The sequence below is a fragment of the Homalodisca vitripennis genome, chromosome 8 (genome assembly GCF_021130785.1).
Source record: "Homalodisca vitripennis isolate AUS2020 chromosome 8, UT_GWSS_2.1, whole genome shotgun sequence".
Classification (NCBI taxonomy): domain Eukaryota; kingdom Metazoa; phylum Arthropoda; class Insecta; order Hemiptera; family Cicadellidae; genus Homalodisca; species Homalodisca vitripennis.
Window position 1 is genome coordinate 13,788,703 of NC_060214.1, and position 21,961 is coordinate 13,810,663.

Here is a 21,961-nt window from a genome sequence, read left to right on the forward strand (position 1 = left end):
AATCGGAAACAACAATAACCTATATTTCTCAGACTTTTTGGAGTTCCTCAAGGTTCTATGTTGGGTCTACTTTTGTTTCTTCTGTTCATCGTACCTCACTGCGGCGGTTTGTACATCTTCCCGGTTGTACTCAGCGTGTAACGAGTAATGTGGCCTGGACAAAGAGACACGCGTGTCGAGGCACCGCTGCGGTTACCGCCGCCGCGCCGCCGCGCTGTCCCGGTAACTTACACCGGTGCGTATGCCTCCCCGGCTCCACTCGTAAAAGTTCAGTTACCGCGGCCGTAGTTAGCGGTAACGGTACACCTTTGTCCGACGTGACTAAGGCACAGGTGCCGGCCGACCCTGAGCCCCATCAATCAGACTTTGTTCTCGCCGGTGTGCCACTTGCCATTGTTTGTACCGCCGGTGGTTTGATGAATGCGAATCTATTGATAATTAAGCCTGCTCGGCCAACCGGAACAGCCCTCGGTCGGAGATTTTGGTTGTAACTGATTAGTGACGCTGGAGTGACTGATGCCTGAACCGATTAAAGGAATGATCCAAACAAATCCGACTGAAACGCTTTCCATCCAGGCAGGGTGGCCAGGCGTCCGGCTTTAGGAGGACATGTCCTCCAGGCTTTTGAAGATTATGTGAAATGTCCGGCTTTTTGGGGAACTCTTAAATGTTCGAAAATTGTAACATCACATTACAAAATTCTTAGGATTTCCGAAGTCATGAAGATAGTCCAAGACAAGTTATTGCAGCGCACAAGTAATGCCATGCATGTGAACTGCTGTTAGATTCAGTTGTATGTTGAGTGTTGTCTATAGTGTCACTGACTCACTGTTGTTTCTATCCGCTCAGCTGCACTGGCGCTACTACCCCTTGATTTTATTTTTACGTACAGTATTATGAATGATAGGTTAATTTTGTTATAATACGTTATATATTTTTCTGTTATAGTGATAACGCCTAGGAAAATTATAACAATAATTAATTTAATCTTACGCAAGATACAAAATAATAGCTTTGGGTAATACTTTATCCATCGATATGTTCTTTAATAATATTTGATTTTTCGATTTATATGCCAAAACGAGTTCAATTTTTTTCTATTGCATTATAATTGCTTAAATTCAGTACTAATTTATAATGTGCGTTTTTACAATACTGTATATTTAAATGTTTTTCGCAAAATTTATAAGAATATTCAATATTGTCTTCATTTTTTTACTTTAATGTCCTCCTTTTACACCCCCAAAAGTCCTCCTTTTAGGAATTTACATCTGATCACCCTATATCACAGGCACTTAAAACATATATTATATATTTTAAGATATATTATATATTTGTAACACAATATGTAGGTCCATACTATAGTTTCAAACAATGGAACATAACGTGTAGACCTTTTGTTTTCTTCACTTCGGTAAAGAAACTGAGGAATCCCCACTTTGAACTAAAAAGAACTTTTGCCCTTGTTTCCGGAGTGAAGGATATGCAGGACGGATAAGGTTGAGATCCCAGGAGGAGGTAAATATCTCAAACGGGTCATCTTGAGAGAAGGGTGGTAGCTCTGTTTTCGTCCTCTTTCAATCAAAACTGGGTTGGGGGACAACACTTCCTCCATTTTGGGCTAGCAACAATCTTTAACACTAAGGGAGCCCCGCCCACTCCAACAGTCATCCCCCGCAGTAGAGTAGACCTATCAAGTTGCCCAGAAGGGTGGGAAACGTCGCTTTTTTTGTGTCCAGTATAGGTTCTCCTGGAAGGTTGTAGTTCCAGGAATCCTTGGATTCTCTTCTTGCGGTCTACGGTTCAAGTTGCTCAGTTGAAACCAGATTCTATTTTATACCACAGCTTCTGGTTTTGATTGCCGGGAAGAATTAAGATCGGCCAGTGATCAAAAAAGATTCATACATTGTTAATACGAGATTCGTATTGGATTGTTTATTGCGTTGCAAAAATTAATCCATTTTACTATTAAAAAGAAGTTGATGGTTGGTAGATCAGATCCAATCCACTGAAAGGAACAGTTTAAAGATCAACAATGAGTCAGAGTCGGCCAAGAACGTAGTCAGGAAAAATTTGAGGGAGGGGGGCTCCAACAACTGATATTTTCCCGCAGTGGATAGAGAGTAAGGCTCCATTTTGTTTTTTAAAAAGTTCTTTGTTGAGAGCGATCTTTCAACAGTGCATGCATGTCTGTAATACTGAATTATTTAAATAACAGTAATCGTTAACTAAAAAAGTAATTAAAACATTTGAGGGGGGGTCCGGACCCCTTAGGCCCCCTTGCTGACTACGGCCGTGGAATCAATGTTCACACTCGTTTTTACCGAGGGAGTTTCGCGCTGAAGTTAACAGCCCGTAATGCCCGGCTTGTGGGAGCTCGCTGCGGGCAACGGTGAACCGTGATGTGACCTTTAGTTGTGTAACGTCGTGAGTGTCATCATCTTCACCATGGTGCTTCGGCTTGCATCATCCCACGTGCTTTGTTGTGGGGGGGGGGGAGTCGTACGTATGTAAACAACAGTTAACAGGCGCCCAGTGCGGTATAACTGTCAATCACTGGAGTGACCTTGGCGCAATCAGCTGTCTATGTTTCATGTAAGCTGTTTCAGTTAGTGTTGTACACGTCGGCCTTTGTGATCTGCGGCGTTCATGAGTGTGTGATAAAAGTTTGTCGAAACTGATAAACAGGATTGGAGATTTGCCACCGTTGTTGGCTAACAACCGTTGTATTTTGTATTAGTTTTTACTGAATTTAAAAGGAAACGCAAAATACACCCGTGTTCATCGATAAACCCCCATCATATTCGTGCATTATGTAGTAACGATTTGTGTTCTATTGGTAATGGTTTAAAGCAATTTTTTGTGATGATTATATCGAAGGCTTACAAGATCCGATGAAGGCCCTATTAAATTTTGTGCTACTATCCAGCGAAATTATTGCATAAGATAGCGATTTAATTAATTTATCATCACTAAAACTTTATTTTCCAATCCCAAATACATTATTTGACTATTTTTTTATGAACAAAGTCAAATAACGTGTTTTTTCTAATATTTTGATTATTGTTGAAGTTAATGCTATTGGTCTGTAGTTAATGCAATCTGTGAAATCGCCACTTTCAAAATCGATTTTAGTATTTACGGTGGTTTATTAAAAAAAACTACAAGAAATATGAGATTTTACGAATTAATTTACATTAATGACTATTCCTCTTGCCGGGTTGAAGGGATATTGAGATTTATCATGTCAGAAGATGTAGATTATATAATATAGATTTAGAATGAACAAAGCTGAATGTGTTATAAAATATAAGCTCTTTTTCACAAGCTATGACTATTTAGTATATTTTAATTGTGGAGTAAGGTGAGTGCAACGAAAGAGTGCGCTGAAATTAATCTTATCACCTACTTTTAAGATTTACATTCAACTCTATTATTTTCTCTCTGTTGTATGAATAAGCTACACTTGATGATGTGTCACACATTAAAATATGGTATCATATTATTGTAGTCAGATTTTTCACTAATTTATGTATTCAGCTTTTTTCTCTACCCAGAAAACGAATGTAAATGTATTTGCTACCACACCCAGCTTAATCCCATGAAGTGACCGCCCCACCATCGAACTTACTGTTGCCCACATAGAAATTAAAGTTCAGACTAACTTTCAGGTGTCATTTCCTATGGACAGAAGGGCAGAAAAATTACATTTTCTAGCCTCTGCGCTAACGCTTAGTCAATAACATTCTTATTATCAATATATTATTGATGACCTTTATACATTGGTATATTAAGACTTAGGAGTCAGTATTTGCTAACGTATAAGGCAATTGTTATTATGGAATCAGATTAGTGAATAACGGGGCATTTGACCGCATACCCTTGTTAGGAGCCTGGGAAATCCTCGCGGAGAGTTCTCATCCGGAGCCTAGATGACCGCGGTCAGTGGCAGGCCTGGAGGCGATGACCAGTGACCACTTAGTCACACGCACCCAGACCCGGGAACTACCAGTAGTCACCTTCCCGCCACTGGGATCACTCCGGGATTTGCGTGTCTTGTTTGCTAGCGTGTTGCAATGGTAGCGGCAACGGCCGTCGACCCTCCCGTGGAACCGCTTTGGCCGCATTTCACAAAATCTAGAGTAAACTGCTCAAAATGGAACTTTCTGTGGAACTGCACTGGCCGCATTTCATAAAATATGGGCACCCTTATGAGCGGCACATCACTAACAGCAAATGTCGAAATTTAGAGGAGCAAGGGTAATTCGATAGGTCTAGTCTACTGCAGGGTATGGCTGTTGGAGTTGGTGGGAGTTCTTCCCTAAGTGCCAGATGTTCTTGCTAGCCTCAATATAAGGGTGTGCCACCCCTGCCTGCTTTGACTGGAGAGGCTGCTTCAGAGCTGGCTTCTCCTTCTTCCTAAGGGATATGACTCGAGATTAGTGCCCTAAATCCTTCCTCGTGGCTCTTGATAGGAGGCGGACCCTACCCTCAACCTTACCCATCCAGAATATCCTGTCACTCCGGAAGCAGCGCAAAGAGAACAAAAAAAATCTGTGGCTTTTCCTTTTAAAGTTGCCTTATAGATCTGATCGACGCAACCTTTGTTCTTGGCACATCATTTTTAAATCTATGGAGCGTGTATTAAGGCAGTTGTATTACAAGTTTCACATTAAAGACATGACTAAGGCCGGATAATTAGAAGGGAAGCATGACTGTTCATAGCTCAGCAGGAGTGTCGAGTTGCCAAAGGTCGAAGGATGACCTACTTCGATAGCAGGTGACAGGTTGTACACATTTGTAACCTTGGCTGACAGGAGGTGGCGGTGACAGGCTAGACTTGGGGCGTAACCTTCACATCAGCGTAACTCGATCTGGCGGGAAGGCATCTCATTTGGAGTACGCTGACATTCTCTCGCCAATTAAACTGGCTAAGAGCAAGAGGTGGGCTTAGAAACGGTGTATATAATGGTGTAATTCTCTTGCTGTGTACCTGCATTAGAGGGACTTGATGATTACGTAGGAATTCGGATTCTGCATCTGAAGAATCTCTGATGGTGAATCCGATTGATTTGCGACACCTCGTTTAAATTTTCCACTCTAAATTTAATCCTCCAAGCGTCCATCATCATTATTTTTTACTTTCACTTAAACGTCATCATAAAAATTTTGATGATAAACATTCATGTCTTAAAACTGATTTTGCCGACGCCAATGCCGATCAAATCGCATTCTAACCTATACCGTTCGAAAGGCAAATGAGTTTTTTTTAATGTTTAGTGGGCCATTCGGTTTCTTGTACTCTGTACCAAACATTAGTCTATATAATTGTTATAACCTTTTGTTACCAGCGAAGTGTGCTTGCATTGTTTGTTATTGCTCAGATACAAACGTGTGAATTTAGCTGTTTACAGTATATTTTGTCCTTGTTTTCGTTTTTACGTAGTTACTAATAATTGTTAGAAGTGATATTATTGCATGTAAATATTGTGTATGTTTCACATAACAAATAATCACTATTTTGACTTTCCTCGATATACGTAAATATTATGAATTGCTAAAAAAACTTAAAGAAATGTATATTTCTATGTTCATGGAAAAATTTGCTACGAGTAGGCTATTCTAAATGTTGTATCGATACTCTGTTTAGTATAGTATAAAAAGTAAGAACATTGTTATAACAATGTGTTATATAACTACGGAAAGTTAGAAACAGTTTCAAATGCGCACTTATTTATAAAAATTATTAATATAAACAGTTCAACACTATACATTTCTATCTTCGGACAAAATCTCCTACAATTTGGAAATTCTGATTTTAAATATATTTAATATTTCAAATACATGTGCATACTTTATTGCAAATTTTGTTTTTATTTTATGGGTTTTTAATTTCTAAACTAAGAAATTGTTTTTTTCTAACTTCATAGTTACACAGTCTAAAACGACAGTTCTTTGCAAAAAACTTGGTACATAATACTTTATAGTTAAGTTACTATTTAAATGTATTATCAATTTTACAAGGACAGTCTGTAACACCTCACGAAACGGGATGCATTTTACAACATATAATGGGATCTTTTCGTGTCCAAGCTGCACTAACAATGCTGACTAAATCTTCGAGCCAATGTCTTCGTCATCATTGGGAAATTTAGAGCAAAATAGGTCGCATAATGCATTCTGGGGTTAAATTTAGTAAATTCATTGTTGAACAAAATCAGCATTCCTTCCGGTTAGTTCTACGCCTTACCGTTCAGCCATCTCTAACTATACCACGATTGCAATGTGTAGATAGTTGAAAGCTGACTTTGATGTCCACAACCTAGATTGTGCGGAAATGCTACTAGTATGGCTGAAACGGTCTTCTGCACTTATTTGGTAGTTGGTGGTCAGCTAGGGATGCCACTGCTTTCTCTTGAGAGAAATTGAATGTCGTTTGCGGAAGAGAACCATATATACAACTCATCTGTACGTGTGGATTGATGCGTTAGCCGTAATACAATGCTGAAGGAATTCCGTTCACAGTAAGGCTTTTAATCGCAGAGTTTGCGGAATTTGGGCTCCAGGCAATAAGATCTTAATAATTTTGTTAGTACCTTTGATTGTATTGGTTACGGATGAGATAAATAATTTATATAGACGAGGTGTGCTCAGGTCCAGGGGATTATTTCAGTTAGTACTGAGGTCCGGCGCTAGGCTGCGCCACGTACCGTTCAAATATTTGGTACCTGACCACTGACCTCTGACTGCTCACTCTACAGAGGGCAGTCCGAGCGCTCACTCTTGCCGTGCCTCAATTTTGCAGCATTGAATGAGTTATCTCTTGTGTAACCAATACAATCAAATGAACAATCAAAGCAATTAGAATAACACCATTTGGACGCAATTAAGCTCTTTGGCTTTAAGGGGGCTCTGTCGTCTAATTCAACCTAACGTAAAATTTGTCATATTTTGGTTCCATTTATTTAAAAAAAAAACTACTATGTAGTCAGGTAAACCAAACTTCTTTACATGTTGTTACTGTAAACTAGCTACTATACCTAAAATTAAGTTCAACTTCAGGATTTTGTAATACGTGTGTGTGTGTATGTGTGTGTTTTTAATAAAATTTGCATGAAAAACTTTGATATTAGTTAAAAGTAAATATATATATATATACACACATTTTTGTTTTAATGGTTATTATACAGTAAATGCAGGTGTACCATGCAAAAGTTGACGAAAGAAATATGTGGTGAAAACATCAAGGAAATACATTCGAAAAAGTGTAGCTGAAGTTGAAAAGTTTTCGGGAAATTAAGCCGTATCTGTATTCAGGCACCACCACAATCGATTCCAGGGATATAAAGCTCTTCTTCTTCTGCCATGTCTTCCAGCTTCCTCTTCTTAGTTCTTGCTGCTACGCTGGCCTGTTTGTTTACCCCCTCAGTTTTATATTGGTTTCTATTTGCCGCATTTGATCAAGTGCCTTTAGTCTAAGTGCACGGTTTGCATCAGCCTCGCTAAAGGGTTCTTGCAACACGTTTACCATACCTGAGTAACCAGAGTTGTAAGTTACTATAGAATCCCAAACTTCTATTTTGATTATTTCAAGTGCTAAAGACTAGTTTTTGTGTCCGTGACCATAAAACGTCATTATCGAAAGAATCAGTTGGGTTTTGAGTCTTCCCATGCAGGCATTTCTGGAGTACTCTTTGTTTCATGTTTCATGAAGGCTACTCTATAAATTTTGAGGTGCATTTTTATTAGAACGTCTTTTGTAAGGTAGCAAAATTATTAGACATATTAATAACAGAAGACACCGTTTCTTGCTGAACGTTTCAGGAACCTAATCGGTTTTTGCTTAAAATTTATATAGCATTGTAATGTGTGTTTAACAATGGATCTGGAAAGAGAAATTGATTTTCATTCAACGTGTGTCTAACTTGAAAAGAGGTTCCAGTGAGATGCAAAACACTTGTAACCGATTTTGCTCCATGAAGTGCAATTGGCCTCAGCAGTTAATAAGTGGAAAGTTTTTACTGCCGGAATATGACCGTGGAGGATGTAAAGCATTCGCTACGAATGCAAAAGCAAAATCATTCGCTGCAGCATTTTAGAAAAGGGATATTGACACTACACCAAGATGATAAGTGTACCCTGTAGTGAAAGGTTGGCAAGTGTCTTCGGTAAGCTTTATAAACGCCGTAGTGTGAGGATGGTTTCATCTCGGTAGGTTTCGGTGTCCGATCGTTCATCTGAATCCTGGATGCCTAGACAATTGACACTTGGTACCAAAGAAGAACCCTATTGATTAGGGTCAAAAAGTCAAAGGGTGGGTCGTCCTTCTGTGCTATACCTCTTAAATAAAAAGGTGTTAGAGGCTAAAAGTTGGTACTAAGGAAGAACCCTATTGACTAGGTTCAAAAAGTCAAAGGGCGGACCGTCCTTTTCAGCGATAAATAGAAAGATCTAAGGAACTTGAGACTTGATAGTCTAGGTCCAAGAAAGAACTCTTAATGTAGGGGTCAAAAGATGAAAAGGTGGTCCGACCGTCTGTACGATAACCATTGAATAGAAAGATCTTAAGGATTAAATCTTGGTACATGTTAATTCAGGAAGAACCCTATTGAAGGGTCAAAAGGCTCATATTTGTCTATGTGATCTGTCTGTTGGATCCTTTGATATCCATTATATCGGTATGTTTCAAACAGCTTGGAGAAAAAGCCTCTCGTCCTCTCTGGATACGCTTCAGAAATTATCATTGTAATAGGAAGTTTTATTTTATTTTTCTGAATTTAAATTCACTCATCTTCGAAAACGCGGACCGAGAGCGGGGCGGTTGTGTTGAACAGCCAGGCGAGACTTGGTTTCAATTCTAAGAAGAACAGAGGGGAATTAGTGCTTGTAATAATGCAGGAGCTTCCCACAGTCCATCAGATTAATTATACTATGGAACGGTATAAACTGTCGTTTTATATGTGAGCTATGGAGGAATATATTTTTGTAACGTATATTTTTAATATTTCTTATGATTTGGCTTCCCTGTTAGCGGTTATAGCGTTTCACTAATGAATTCTGTTCACTGGTCGTAGTCACGAATCTAAGTGATCTGTTTGTGTTTGAATCTTCTTTGTTCACAAGGGACGGTCAAGAACATGGAATTTTACCGTACCTTGACAATGAGTCATCTCAACCAAAACTTGGCAGAACCTTATAATTATAATACACACAAAACTGGCAGGGCCTATAATACCTATCCGTTTAGTGACAGGGGCGGAGGTTTTTCGTGATTGGCTAAAGCCGTAAAAAATCGCCAAAACTGGCAGGGCCTATAATACATATCCGTTTAGTGACAGCAACGGAGATTTGTTGGGATTGTCTAACATATAACCGACGGGATCTTTATCACAGTCTGCCAAATTTTTTGATAATTTGATGTTGTCTTCGTTGTTGTGTTGAAGTTTGTCTTCTTCTCATATTATTCTTGGATTTTAGGAAATGATTTTTGTATTACCCCAGACTTTTCCATGTTTGAATTTATACTCGTAATATGTTCAGAGCCTGACAAACGTAGATTTTTCTGCAGACATATATTATAATTCGAAATGTAAATAAAGGGCGTATAAATTTAACTTTTACAGTTTGTTGTTATTTATTAGTGTTATCCATAGAAGATCTTGGAGGTGTTGGATCTTTTATAACAGTGACAGGGCAGACCGATAACTTGTCACTATACAAGTGTTGGTATTAACTCCGAACGTACGTAGGGGATCCCCACAATTCTCCAGTGGCCCGTTTAATTTCCCACCATTAACAAGGCCACTTAACGACTCAAGTGGCAAACCCAGTGAGGTAATTTGTTCGGCGGTTGCCGGTGCCACGGTGAGGCCGGCCCGCGACTTTACAGCCTTTATTTCATTTAAACACAGAGAGGCCGCCGCTGAAAAAGAGCCCGCCACTTAACGAGCTCGATTAAAGCAACAATTATTTGGCAGTAAACCGAGGAAGGACTGGCGACCGGTGGCGTTCCGAGTCCCATAACTTAACAGGTTAGGAATAATAGTGCAGGTTTATCACTGTAGGCCGGACTGTAACATCGCCAGCGCGAATCGTACGCCACAAATGGTGTCGATCAGGTATAATTGAAGTAGTGTGGAGTGATGCAACGTCATCTGGTTTTGTTGCAGCCTTTTTTTAAACTAAGGAGAGGTACTAAGCCATTAGTTTGTAGAAACAGTGACATTGTGAGTCTTACTAATAGCACCAAAAATCAATGCACCAATTTCGTTTGACAATACCACAAGTGTCTTTGGATCTGATATAGGAGAAGTAACATGAACTGATGCAACGTCATCAGGTTTAGTTGTAGCTTTCTTTAAAGTAAGAAAAGATACAACCCACTTAGTTTGTAGAATCAGTGACATTGTGAGTCTTACTAATAGCACCAAACATCAATGCACCAATTTCGTTTTACAATACTACAAGTGTCTTTGGGGTCTGATATAGGAGAAGTAACATGAACTGATGCAACGTCATCAGGTTTAGTTGTAACCTCCTTTAAATTAAGAAAAGATACAACCCCCTTAGTTTGTAGAATCAGTGACATTGTGAGTCTTACTAATAGCACCAAACATCAATGCACCAATTTCGTTTTACAATACTACAAGTGTCTTTGGATCTGATATAGGAGAAGTAACATGAACTGATGCAACGTCATCAGGTTTAGTTGTAGCTTTCTTTAAAGTAAGAAAAGATACAACCCACTTAGTTTGTAGAATCAGTGACATTGTAAATCCCTAATAGTACCAAAATCAATGCACCAATTTCGTTTTACAATACTACAAGTGTCTTTGGATCTGATATAGGAGAAGTAACATGAACTGATGCAACGTCATCAGGTTTAGTTGTAGCTTTCTTTAAAGTAAGAAAAAGATACAACCCCCTTAGTTTGTAGAATCAGTGACATTGTAAGTCTTACTAATAGCACAAAAAAATCAATGCACCAATTTCGTTTTTACAATACTACAAGTGTCTTTGGATCTGATATAGGAGAAGTAACATGAACCGATGCATCGTCATCAGGTTTAGTTGAAACCTTCTTTAAATTAAGAAAAGGTACAATCCCCTTAGTTTGTAGAATCAGTGACATTGTGAGTCTTACTAATAGCACCAAACATCAATGCACCAATTTCGTTTTACAATACTAAAAGTGTCTTTGGATCTGATATAGGAGAAGTAACATAAACTGAAGCAATGTCATCAGGTTTTGTTGTAGTCTTTTTTAAACCAGAGAAAACGTACAAACTTACAACTTAGTTTATTTTATTCAACTCCCAATCAATTTAAAGCTCGACTAAAACACTTCCTGGTGTCAAAGGCATTTTACTCTGTTGATGAGTTCATAATGGGCCGCTGGGATGAAAACATTAGAAATTAATGAAGTTATTCAAGAGTATTAACACATAACCCAATGACCGAATGACATCTTTATGACATACTGTAATTATAAAAAATAGGCCTAATAATTTATGATGGTTTTATTTTGAAAGTTTCAATTTAAGTTTCAACTTAAATTCCATTTTATGACGCATGCAATGCAATTGTAACTATTGTTAATGCAATAAAGAGTATTATTATTATTATAAGTCTACATATGAAACCTGTCGTCTCTCTAAATATACGAGTATATCCACACTTTTGTTCATCAAATCGGGTTTTCTATCAGTTTTGAAATAATAAAAATCAAGTCGCCATAAAATGTTGCATGTGTTGGGTAATTAGGCAAACGCGTTAATCCGTTACATGTATTTCTGCTATTGTCTCGTTGTCATCATGATTAATCAAAAGACCAGTTTTAAAAATATTCGCTAACACTTATCCAGATCCTGTAGAGTGACATGCAACGTCTTCGAATTCAGTGTTTCTCATATAGAAACACTTTCTTCTTCGCGCACAATTTCAAGTCTAAGTTTCCGATACATTGTGCGGGCAGACAGTTCGGGCGGACAGAAATGAAATTTTTCTAGCTCCTTGAGTGATAGGCTTCCCTAACGCTCAGCCAATAATCGAAGGTATAATCTTGTACCCGACAGACAGGCAGTGCCGGATTCGTCAAAAGGGTTGGAAGTCAGAAATCAGTCAAGTAAGTTTTTTTTTGAAGCACAATAACTTCGACCGGCTGAGTCCACGGTCTCCCCGCCACTTCCTGTCTGGGCCTCGGTCTGTGGGTGAACACGGAAGCTGCCCTCGGATCGAAAGTCAAGTTGAGCCGGCCCAGACGGGTGTGTGAAAGTGGCGGACATGAACAAGTATCGCTTTCCCCGCGACTCTTGTAAATCTTGTCGGCAGGACTGTTGCATAAGAGGCGGCGGCGGAGGTCGTGGACCAGGCTGCTGACTCGGTCAACCGAACGATTGGCCGAACCAATCCTGGCTGACAGATATCCCTTAGTGTAGCTGGACGATTCGTCTTCAGCACCCCCTTACAAGACTAGAAAACGAACGCGGAACAAAAAGGCTCCAGCTTTTTTGGAACCGGTATTGTGTTTTCAGAGTTATACGTGATGGAAAGCGGATGTATTTTACTGGCCAGGAAAAAACTAATTCAAAACGTTGTGTCGATTCCTTGCTGTGAAAATATTGGAACGGTCCCTTCCTGCTTCGTACCGTTGGAAACGTTTAAATATATTATAATTAATTTAGGTCACTTATAATCAAATTAAAAAAAAAAAAAAACATATCGCGGTATACATTATTAATACAGTAAAAGTTTTCCATTACTTTCGGAATTTTGTTTTACACACAAAAATGAGCAAGAAAGTTCATATGAAGGTGTGTTCTAAAACATTTTGTTTTCCGTCATCTGTCTGTATGTGTTTTTTTATAAAAAAAATTATATCTTTTGAACCAGTTAAGATAAAGTTACGAAAGTTGAGAACTGTATTAATCTTTGGTAGAACTTTTTGAAAATAAAATATTAACAAAATCCTTGTATCCGTTTCAAAATGGCGTTTATTTTTAAAGTCAAATAACAAAAAAGCTGGTATAGATAATTCCAACGGTACTTTTTCCAACGAAATCCTTTGAAACGGTTAAAAGGATTTTGTTAATATTCTATTTTAAAAAAGGTCTACCAAATGTTAATACAGTTCTCAAGTTTCATAACTTTATCGTAACTGTTACAAAATATACATATTTTTTATAATAAACGCATACAGACAGATAGACGGAAAACTAAAGGTTTTAGGACATACTTTCATACTGGACCTTTTTGCTCATTTTCATGTGTAGAACAAAATCCCTAAATATTTGAACACACGTTTACACGAGTATTTTTTTCTTTGATAAGAATCCATATTTCCTGATTTTTTACTTAATTTATACTTACTTAAGAATTGACCTAAATTTGTTGAAATTATTGGGCTTTCAGTAGAATATATTATGGGATATACGAATTGCCATAGTATATAAATTATATTCATTTAAAGGGTTTTTAACTAGTTTCAAGAGGTTAAAAGGTTCTTTTATAGTTCTGTCAATTTTTTTATTATTTTACTGATGCAGCATAATAAACAAAGATGATTAATTATTGTATTAAGCCATTAAACTGCGAATTGGTTATTAACACGATAAACAGATCCTCGCCAAAACTTGTATTAGGTCTATGTAGTAGAGGTTTCACACAGCGATATTTTATTATATCAATAATAACTTCGAAGGGGGGAGGCTAATTCACTCGGTGGTTTAAGAAGGATAAAATATCCTGCAAAAATAGAGTTAGGAATTTATCCACTGGTAATATTTGAGCTTTAAGACCTCATAAATGTGTCCTAACTTAAAAAAAACTTCGGTGTACACCCATGAACATGCACGGTAGTTTTGTCAGCGGTGATTCGAATCGTAATCTGGTTTCAAAGATTTAAGCCTTATTAAGATTTGAATATATATTTTTCGTAAGATACAATGAACTTATCGACTATCTTCACTAAAATGAAAACGCTCGTTGTTCAAAAATCGCTCTTACACGACTCATTAGCTCTCATTATGAGGCTTGGGTAGGAACGTGATAAGGGAATCTCCATGAGACCCGTGAAAAATCGCTCTTATACGACTCATTAGCTCTCATTATGAGGCTTGGGTAGGAACGTGATAAGGGGATCTCCATGAGACCCGTGATATGTGAATCGTTTTCTTGTCGGAGGCGCAGCTTCTTACCAGCTTCATTTTGCATTTCTAGAATTCAATTGAATCAACCCTTCCTACCATAGCTACACTATGTGTAGAAAACTCGGTTGCTCCACCGTGCTTAGAGATCGTGTCTATCACATCGTAGTGCACTCAATTGTGCACCTGATGAGACAATGAGGAGAATACCTCTTCACCTATTTATAGGTGTCTCTGACGTAATTGTTTCGTTTTGAGCTTCTTATTCGTTCACTTTCTTTGGATCTCTTCAGACCAACATGACTTCAGATTCCAGGAGTCAAGTCTTGAGACAGCGTCAGATACCAGACGCTGCAATAAAAGGATGTGAACTGGACCTAAACTGAACATTCTAGAGTTCGCTTTGGCATTTTACAACGTAAGCCACTCTGGCAGTGCCAACGTTTTGGCAGAGTTTGGAGTGCCAAATTGGTTTCCAAAGTACATCTCAAACTCCCAAGAGCTTCGATGGTGTTTGAAGTGGATGCAAGTTTTTATGAGGGTAGTGGTGTAATGCAGAATGATCTGTTTTCATCAGTCCAGTTTTGCAAAGTTTTGGATGCTGTTTTGAGACCATCTACAGAAAAGTGGGATCTTGGATTGAGAAGTGGTTAGTCAGTTGTTTGGTTTTCGCCTTTGCAGAATGAAAGTGAGTGTGGAGACAAGTCTGGGCCAGGTGGAATAGGCGATGGTGGCGCCGGGGCTTCCTTTAATCCGATTAAGGATGTTTTGTCCCTTTTACCCACTGGAAAAAGGGACAAAAATGAAGGTGGATGGAGACATTCTTATTAATGTTGATTGTATAGCGAGTCTCCCTTGAAATTCCGGCAGCTGTTGAAGATTGTGTGCTTACTGTAGTAATCCTGTTTCGTTTCTGTTTACCTTTTTCCTGTTGAGCTGATCCGACCTTTATGAGAACTCTTCTGCCTTATTTCCAGGATAGCAGCCGTTGGTCCTTTCTTGGAAGAATGCCAGCACCTGCCACCATGGTCCCACTGGAGTAAACCCCAGCGGATATGAGAGCCGGGTAATGCTGGGAAATGCCCAATCTGAATCCGATTGTACAATCGTTCCGTGTCCAACCAGCCCTACCATCCAGTTCCGACGTTCCGCTTGTGTCCACTACTTCACAATGTTCCTCTGAGTGACTTCCGTGTCCGGTGTCTACTCGAGGAGATCGCCCAAAACAGTTTAATGGATGGGAGCTTCCCGCCAGTGTAGTTGAGCAGGAAGAGAATGACTGTTGTAGACTTATGTTGGAGCTCCTACAACGTGCCGTTATGTGTGTATAAAAGGAGCAGGACGTAGGTTACATTCAGGAACTCCCACCCTGTGGCACTGTTGTGTGTCCTAGTTATTACTTCTGTGTCTATAACTGAATTGGTTAACCGCAAAACGAAAGTTTACAGGAGATCTGAATGTCCAGAACAACTCTTCCAGTAAATGAAGGATTAAACTTTCAAAGTAACCGGAACCGAAGTGTACGTTTACTTGCACACATTTGGAGCGTGTTTGGTGTTTAATTGTTTCTTGTTTTTAGAGAAATTATTGGAGAAATTATAGAGTCTCTGCGTTGTGTTACGCATGGGAAATAGTGTTTTATAACGTTTGCGTAACAAAATCACTATATTTAAGGTGTTTATTCAGATTCCAAATTTTTTTCTTAACAGTACGCAATAATTAAAAGATTTAAAATGTTTGTGAAAAAAAAACTAAGATATTAAATATAAGAATTACGTAATTTACGTCAGTTGCAGTTTTGAATTAGGACTAACGTTCAGAATATCTCTCTCAGAAAGGTTTCAACGTTAGTTATTATGTGATACGAAACGACCACAACAGTGTTATATTGTTGAATGTATACGACAAGTCTTAAGCAAAGTGTTTACGATGGTAAAAACTGTAATCAGCATTTTCTCCATTTCTCAAGGAAACGCTTTTACGAGTATTACTGTCGCAACATTATACGGCTACTTGCGATTAAATATCTAGTATTGTGCACTGAAATTGTTTTTCCTGCAATAACCCGGGACAATTTCCAGTCATTCACTTTCCATTAACGGTTCGCTTGATTGCACTATTTCAGTCGTCATGTAAGCACTGGAAAGTTAAACACTGAACCTTGGGTTATTTATTTATGTTATTGTTTCAGGTACCCCGGAACTAGGCCGCCAAGATGTTAAACACTCTGGTGAGTTTAGAGTTTTATTTTGTCGCATGTCTCTGTTTTGATTGGTTTGTTTTTTTTTGTGTTCATTATTTTCATTATTTTTATCGATTAAGTTTCATGTCTCTGTTTATATTGTTTTGTTTCATTTTTGTGAAAGCGTTTTCATAATTTTTATCGATTCAGTTCCATGTCTCTGTTCTGCGTGGTTTGTTTCATTTTTGTGTGAGCGTTTTCATTATTTTTATCGATTAAGTTTCATGTCTCTGTTTTTATTGTTTTGTTTCATTTTTGTGAAAGCGTTTTCAACATTTTTATCGATTCAGTTCCATGTCTCTGTTCTGATTGGTTTGTTTCATTTTTGTGTGAGCGTTTTCATTATTTGTATCGATTAAGTTTCATGTCTCTGTTTTTATTGTTTTGTTTCATTTTTGTGAAAGCGTTTTCATCATTTTTATCGATTCAGTTCCATGTCTCTGTTCTACGTGGTTTGCTTCATTTTTGTGTGAGCGTTTTCATTATTTTTATCGATTAAGTTTCATGTCTCTGTTCTGTTGGTTTGTTTGATTTTTGTGTGAGCGTTTTCATTATTTTATCGATTCAGTTCCATGTCTCTGTTCTGATTGATTTGTTTGATTTTTGTGTGAGTGTTTTTATTATTTTTATCGATTTAGTTTTCTTATTTTTATTTTCGCGTATATATAATTGCTTTTGTATATCTTTATATTTCATTACATTAGATGGTTTTGTTCATAAACACAAATAATGGATCAATGAATAAAGGAAGAACTCTCTTTTTAAGTGAAAAAAAATCCAAATAAAATATGAAAATAACACTTTTTAATATTTGTACTGTACTCCTGTGGGGGTAACCATTATGGCAACGAGAAAATCGAAGAATAAACAAGATTGTAAACAAACCAAGTAACCAAACAGGAAACAATCGTGTGAGTTTTTTGACATGTGATATAGTAACAGATGAATGTGATGAAAATGCTATTATGTTTTGGTTTGTTGAAAGACTTTTGGTTACATTACGCCGAGTCCTCCTCTGTAATATCGATTTATTTTTTTACATTTAATTTTTGAAAGGTATTTTTTATTCTATATCTTAAAGTGAACAAGAATAATTAATCAATATAAAACTTGATAGGCCTGGTTACGTACTATATTTACAAATATTAAGCACTACTTCTTCATGTTATTAACAAACCAATTTAGACTTGTGTTAAAAATTATATATAGCTGTGAATTTATTATTGCCAGGATACTATGTTAATGGTTAAACCCGATTTAAAAAAAATAAAAACTTATATATGTGGTTGTAATATTTATAATAGAGATAGAACTCAAGCGTGCTATGCGTGCTGCAAACTATTATTCATACATTAATTTATGGACGTAAAGTTTATTTTTCAACTCTATCGGAATATTTTCGGTGCTATCGGACGACCTCGTTTTCTGTGTTATCGTACTAAAACAGCCTTTTTTGTCCATGACGGATTCGGTCCTATCGGACCCACCCTGTTTTGGATAAGTAATGTTATAACAACACACATTATTTACATGTGTGCAGTTGGTTCCATACTTATCATAAACACTATTATGCGATCCACTAAACATTACTTTTTACTATGGTTTCTCCTTTAATCCAAGGTATGCAACTATTTGAGTCAAATGACAAACTTACTGGATACCTAGAGAAACTAAATAGACTCCTCACAACTGGAGACCTGGGTATTGGATACAGCTATTGGAAGATTAATGGAAAGGATTTGCCATTTCGTTCGTAATTTTTAGAAAGTGAAATCTTCCGCAATTATTTCGAGTGTCGATTGCTCACTGCGGGAGATCATGTCTGAGGGAAGTGATCTTGTGATGGCACTCAATTGCGGAGGCCAAATTGCTTTCTTCTTAATTGCTATTACATTGTTGCAATTATTGGAAATCTCGTAAGGTCGGTGGTGATTCTTCTATCCGTGGTATTGTGACTGGACCTTTCACTTTTCCAACAGGCCTCCTAACTTCAAGCGGCCTTCGTTCATGTTCTGTTTATGCCTAAAAGATGGCAAAAATGATAAAAAAGTAATCGCCAGAATCAAATGCACCACACGAAATAGTGCCTTCCAAACGTAATCACGCGATTCGTCCAAAGTCATCTATGAATTGATCATTCGCAAGTGGATCATCAAACGTATTTCAGCGGTCGAGAGGAATTTCAAGGGACGTTGTCTTCTATAAATGCCAGAGATAATGACCGCGAAGAAGCAATGAAAAGGAAATCTGAAAATTTAATTGATACCACATTGCGAATAAGGTAACGTGTGATGAATGAAATGTAAACGGGCAAAATAGTTTGAAATTCTTTGGCAGGGAGAGTGTCTGAATTGGTTCCTTCAACAAATTTGATTCTATACCATTTATCTGATGGTTTGACTCGTGAACTGCTTGATTCTGTTGGAAACGATCATAGATGTATGAAATTAAATGTATGAACAATTATTTACGTATGTGAAAAAGAGTTACGAATAAGAAAATATATCAAGTGGTCAATTGGAAATGTAAATGTTGTGCTACTGATATGAAAACGATTGGGTGATGTCTGTCATGAATGGTGGTCCGGAAAATTGCATGTTCAGACCAATGAGTGTGGTCTGTTTTCACAGCAGTCCAGTCAGATTTTATGGATCGTGACCGGTCACGCTTCAGGGATTCTGTGGCGGCGATGGAGGCAACTGGGCGAAGGCGAACGCTCCGAATCATGTTTTGGCGGAAGCGGATGGATGGATGACCTGTTCAGCTGACGGGGCACGAGCACGTGTTTGCGTGCTGCTCACTTCCGGTGGGTGGGTCGCCTCCACCTGACCGCCGGAAACCATCGGCAGTGTCGGCCATGTTTGACACGGGAGGTTCTGTTTCTGTTTGGGGATTCTGGTCAGCGACCTCCACACCGGCGCGTGTCATAACAGAACGTAACCGATTCCAGTTCCAGTTGAGTACAAGTGGACGCGTACATGCTGGATAGACGCAGCAGTCGTAGTTAGACATTCGTTCCATGCCCTGCGCCGCAGCTAGGCGTGGTGAATACTGGGAATACTCACGGACTCGGCTGGCAGTCACGATGCGGCAGTTCCAGACGACTCCGATGTGATGTGCTTGTTAAAGGCAGCGCTGCTGCAGGATTCTCAGAGGCCTTTGTGGACCTCCCTCCTCCAGTGTAACGGTAAAGGCCTACGAGAACTCGGCGAGATAGGATGGGGGAGAAGGTATCAACCGGCTTGGACAAATCTTGTACCTGCTTACAAGTAGATTCTAGTAAGGCTCTCATAGAAACCCACCTAAGAGTTTCTGAAAAGACCAATGGATTTTTCTGAATTTGAAGGTGTATTTACAAAATATGAACGCATTAAACTATAATTTGAATTTTATAGATATCAAAGGTGGATTATACAATATGAACCTGTATAATCATCAAAGGATAAAGTTCAATTGACCTTTGGTCCAGCCTCTACTCTTAGGGCGCCTTCACACCAGTACGGACAAAAGTGGGTCTGGGCGATTCTATTCTGATTAGTAAATAAAGTAAACGAGCGGTTTGTGTGAGGTGAGGATATGGCCCTAATTTAACCGTCCGTATTTCTCCTTGATTCTTTATTTGAAAATAAGGCACCGAACATAAAGTTTTCTTTGTTCTTATCTGTAACATAATCCAATTTCACTACTGAGACACCACCATTACTGAAGTAAACAAACCTCCTCCGCCGCTATCGTTTTAGATGAATCGGCTGCAGGATGTCGGCCTGGCTTCAGGTACAGCCTTACTGCATTACCGGCAGTCTGAAGCCAGGCCGGCTCCCAGTAGGTTTAGGTACAGCCTTACTGCATTACCGGCAGTCTGAAGCCAGGCCGGCTCCCAGTAGGTTTAGGTACAGCCTTACTGCATTACCGGCAGTCTGAAGCCAGGCCGGCTCCCAGTAGGTTTAGGTACAGCCTTACTGCATTACCGGCAGTCTGAAGCCAGCCCGGCTCCCAGTAGGTTTAGGTACAGCCTTACTGCATTACCGGCAGTCTGAAGCCAGGCCGGCTCCCAGTAGGTTTAGGTACAGCCTTACTGCATTACCGGCAGTCTGAAGCCAGACCGGCTCCCAGTAGGTTTAGGTACAGCCTTACTGCATTACCGGCAGTCTGAAGCCAGACCGGCTCCCAGTAGGTTTAGGTACAGCCTTACTGCATTACCGGCAGTCTGAAGCCAGACCGGCTCCCAGTAGGTTTAGGTACAGCCTTACTGCATTACCGGCAGTCTGAAGCCAGGCCGGCTCCCAGTAGGTTTAGGTACAGCCTTAAGCCGCGTTTACACGAGGCCAGTTGGTAGTCCAGTTGACTGGCGCCAGTTTATTGTGAGAACTGGAGGCCAGCTGACTGGCTCCAGTAACCGTTTAGACGTATCCAGTTGACTGCCGCCAGTTGAGCGAGATTTTGTGAGTGAATCCTCTAAGGTGCTGCAAGAAGAACTTAGCAAGAAACGAGAGTGGACAAGAAAATGGATTTTGCGGAGAGATTCATCTGGGGCCTCATCTCAGCTGTTATCAGAATTGCGATTAGAAAATCCCATTGAATATAGAGCTCTATTGAGAATTAGTCCTGTTATTTTCGATGAACTTCTGCATCGAGTATCGCCCTTGATTGCCAAACAAGACACTGTTATGAGAGAAGCTCTAACTCCCAAGTTAAAGTTGGAAGTAACATTGGCATATTTAGCTACGGGAGCAAGTTATAGAGTTCTACAGGCTATGTTTCGAGTTTCGAAACCCGCAATTTCAAAATTTGTGCCAGAAGTTTGTGAAGCTTTGTATTCCTGTCTGCAGGAGTTTATTCAGGTACACAACATTTAGCTTTATAGTATAGTTGCAAACTTAAAAATCAATGTTACTTTAATCAGTTTTATACAAACCATATTTTAAAAAATGTCTTTAAAACTTACATCATTTAGTTACCCACCAATGTTTTTGGAATAGACAGCAGAGTTAAACAAATAGAGATTGACCGTTATAAAAGGAATGTAGGATAATGACTCGAGATAGCGATTAAAAAATATAAGATTTATTTTGCATTATTAAGTTCATTGATAGAAACGTAAACATTAACATGACATGACTTATGGGTCCCTTATATAGGGGGTTTTTGCCCCCAAGTGACTATGGTATATATAGTCCCCCTATAAAACGCCTATGGTAAAAATGGATATTAAAGGATATTATATTAAGTAAGGACTTTTTACTGAATATAAGATTTGTTTAATTTCACTCACATAATTTTCATTACAAAATCTAAATTATACAAACAAACTTGTATTCAAATGTTAGCATTGGTGTAGTAGTCGGCAAGATAAGATGCGCCAGTCTCAGTTTTTGGTGGTGGTGGGGGAACTGGACTGGCGTCAAATCTACTCCTCAAGCCAGTGCACTGGATCGGCTTTTTCCCACTGGACTGGAGTGTCAGCTGGCGCCGGTAGCGTTTACACGAGGCCAGCTAGCAGTCCAGCTGACTGGCTCCAGTCAGCTGGACTGCTAGCTGGCCTCGTGTAAACGCGGCTTTACTGCCGATAGTCTGA

At 38.9% G+C, this 21,961-nt stretch overlaps 1 protein-coding gene across 1 annotated transcript in view; it reads left to right on the forward strand.

Annotated features, from left to right (window-relative positions):
• The window catches only part of LOC124368024 (protein-lysine N-methyltransferase EEF2KMT), a 96,832-nt gene extending 80,417 nt beyond the window's left edge, over nt 1-16,415 (forward strand). Inside the window, 1 exon segment of the mRNA XM_046825295.1 lies at nt 16,336-16,415. Coding sequence (XP_046681251.1) covers nt 16,336-16,415 — 80 coding nt within the window.
• The last annotated feature ends 5,546 nt before the right edge of the window (nt 16,416-21,961 follow it).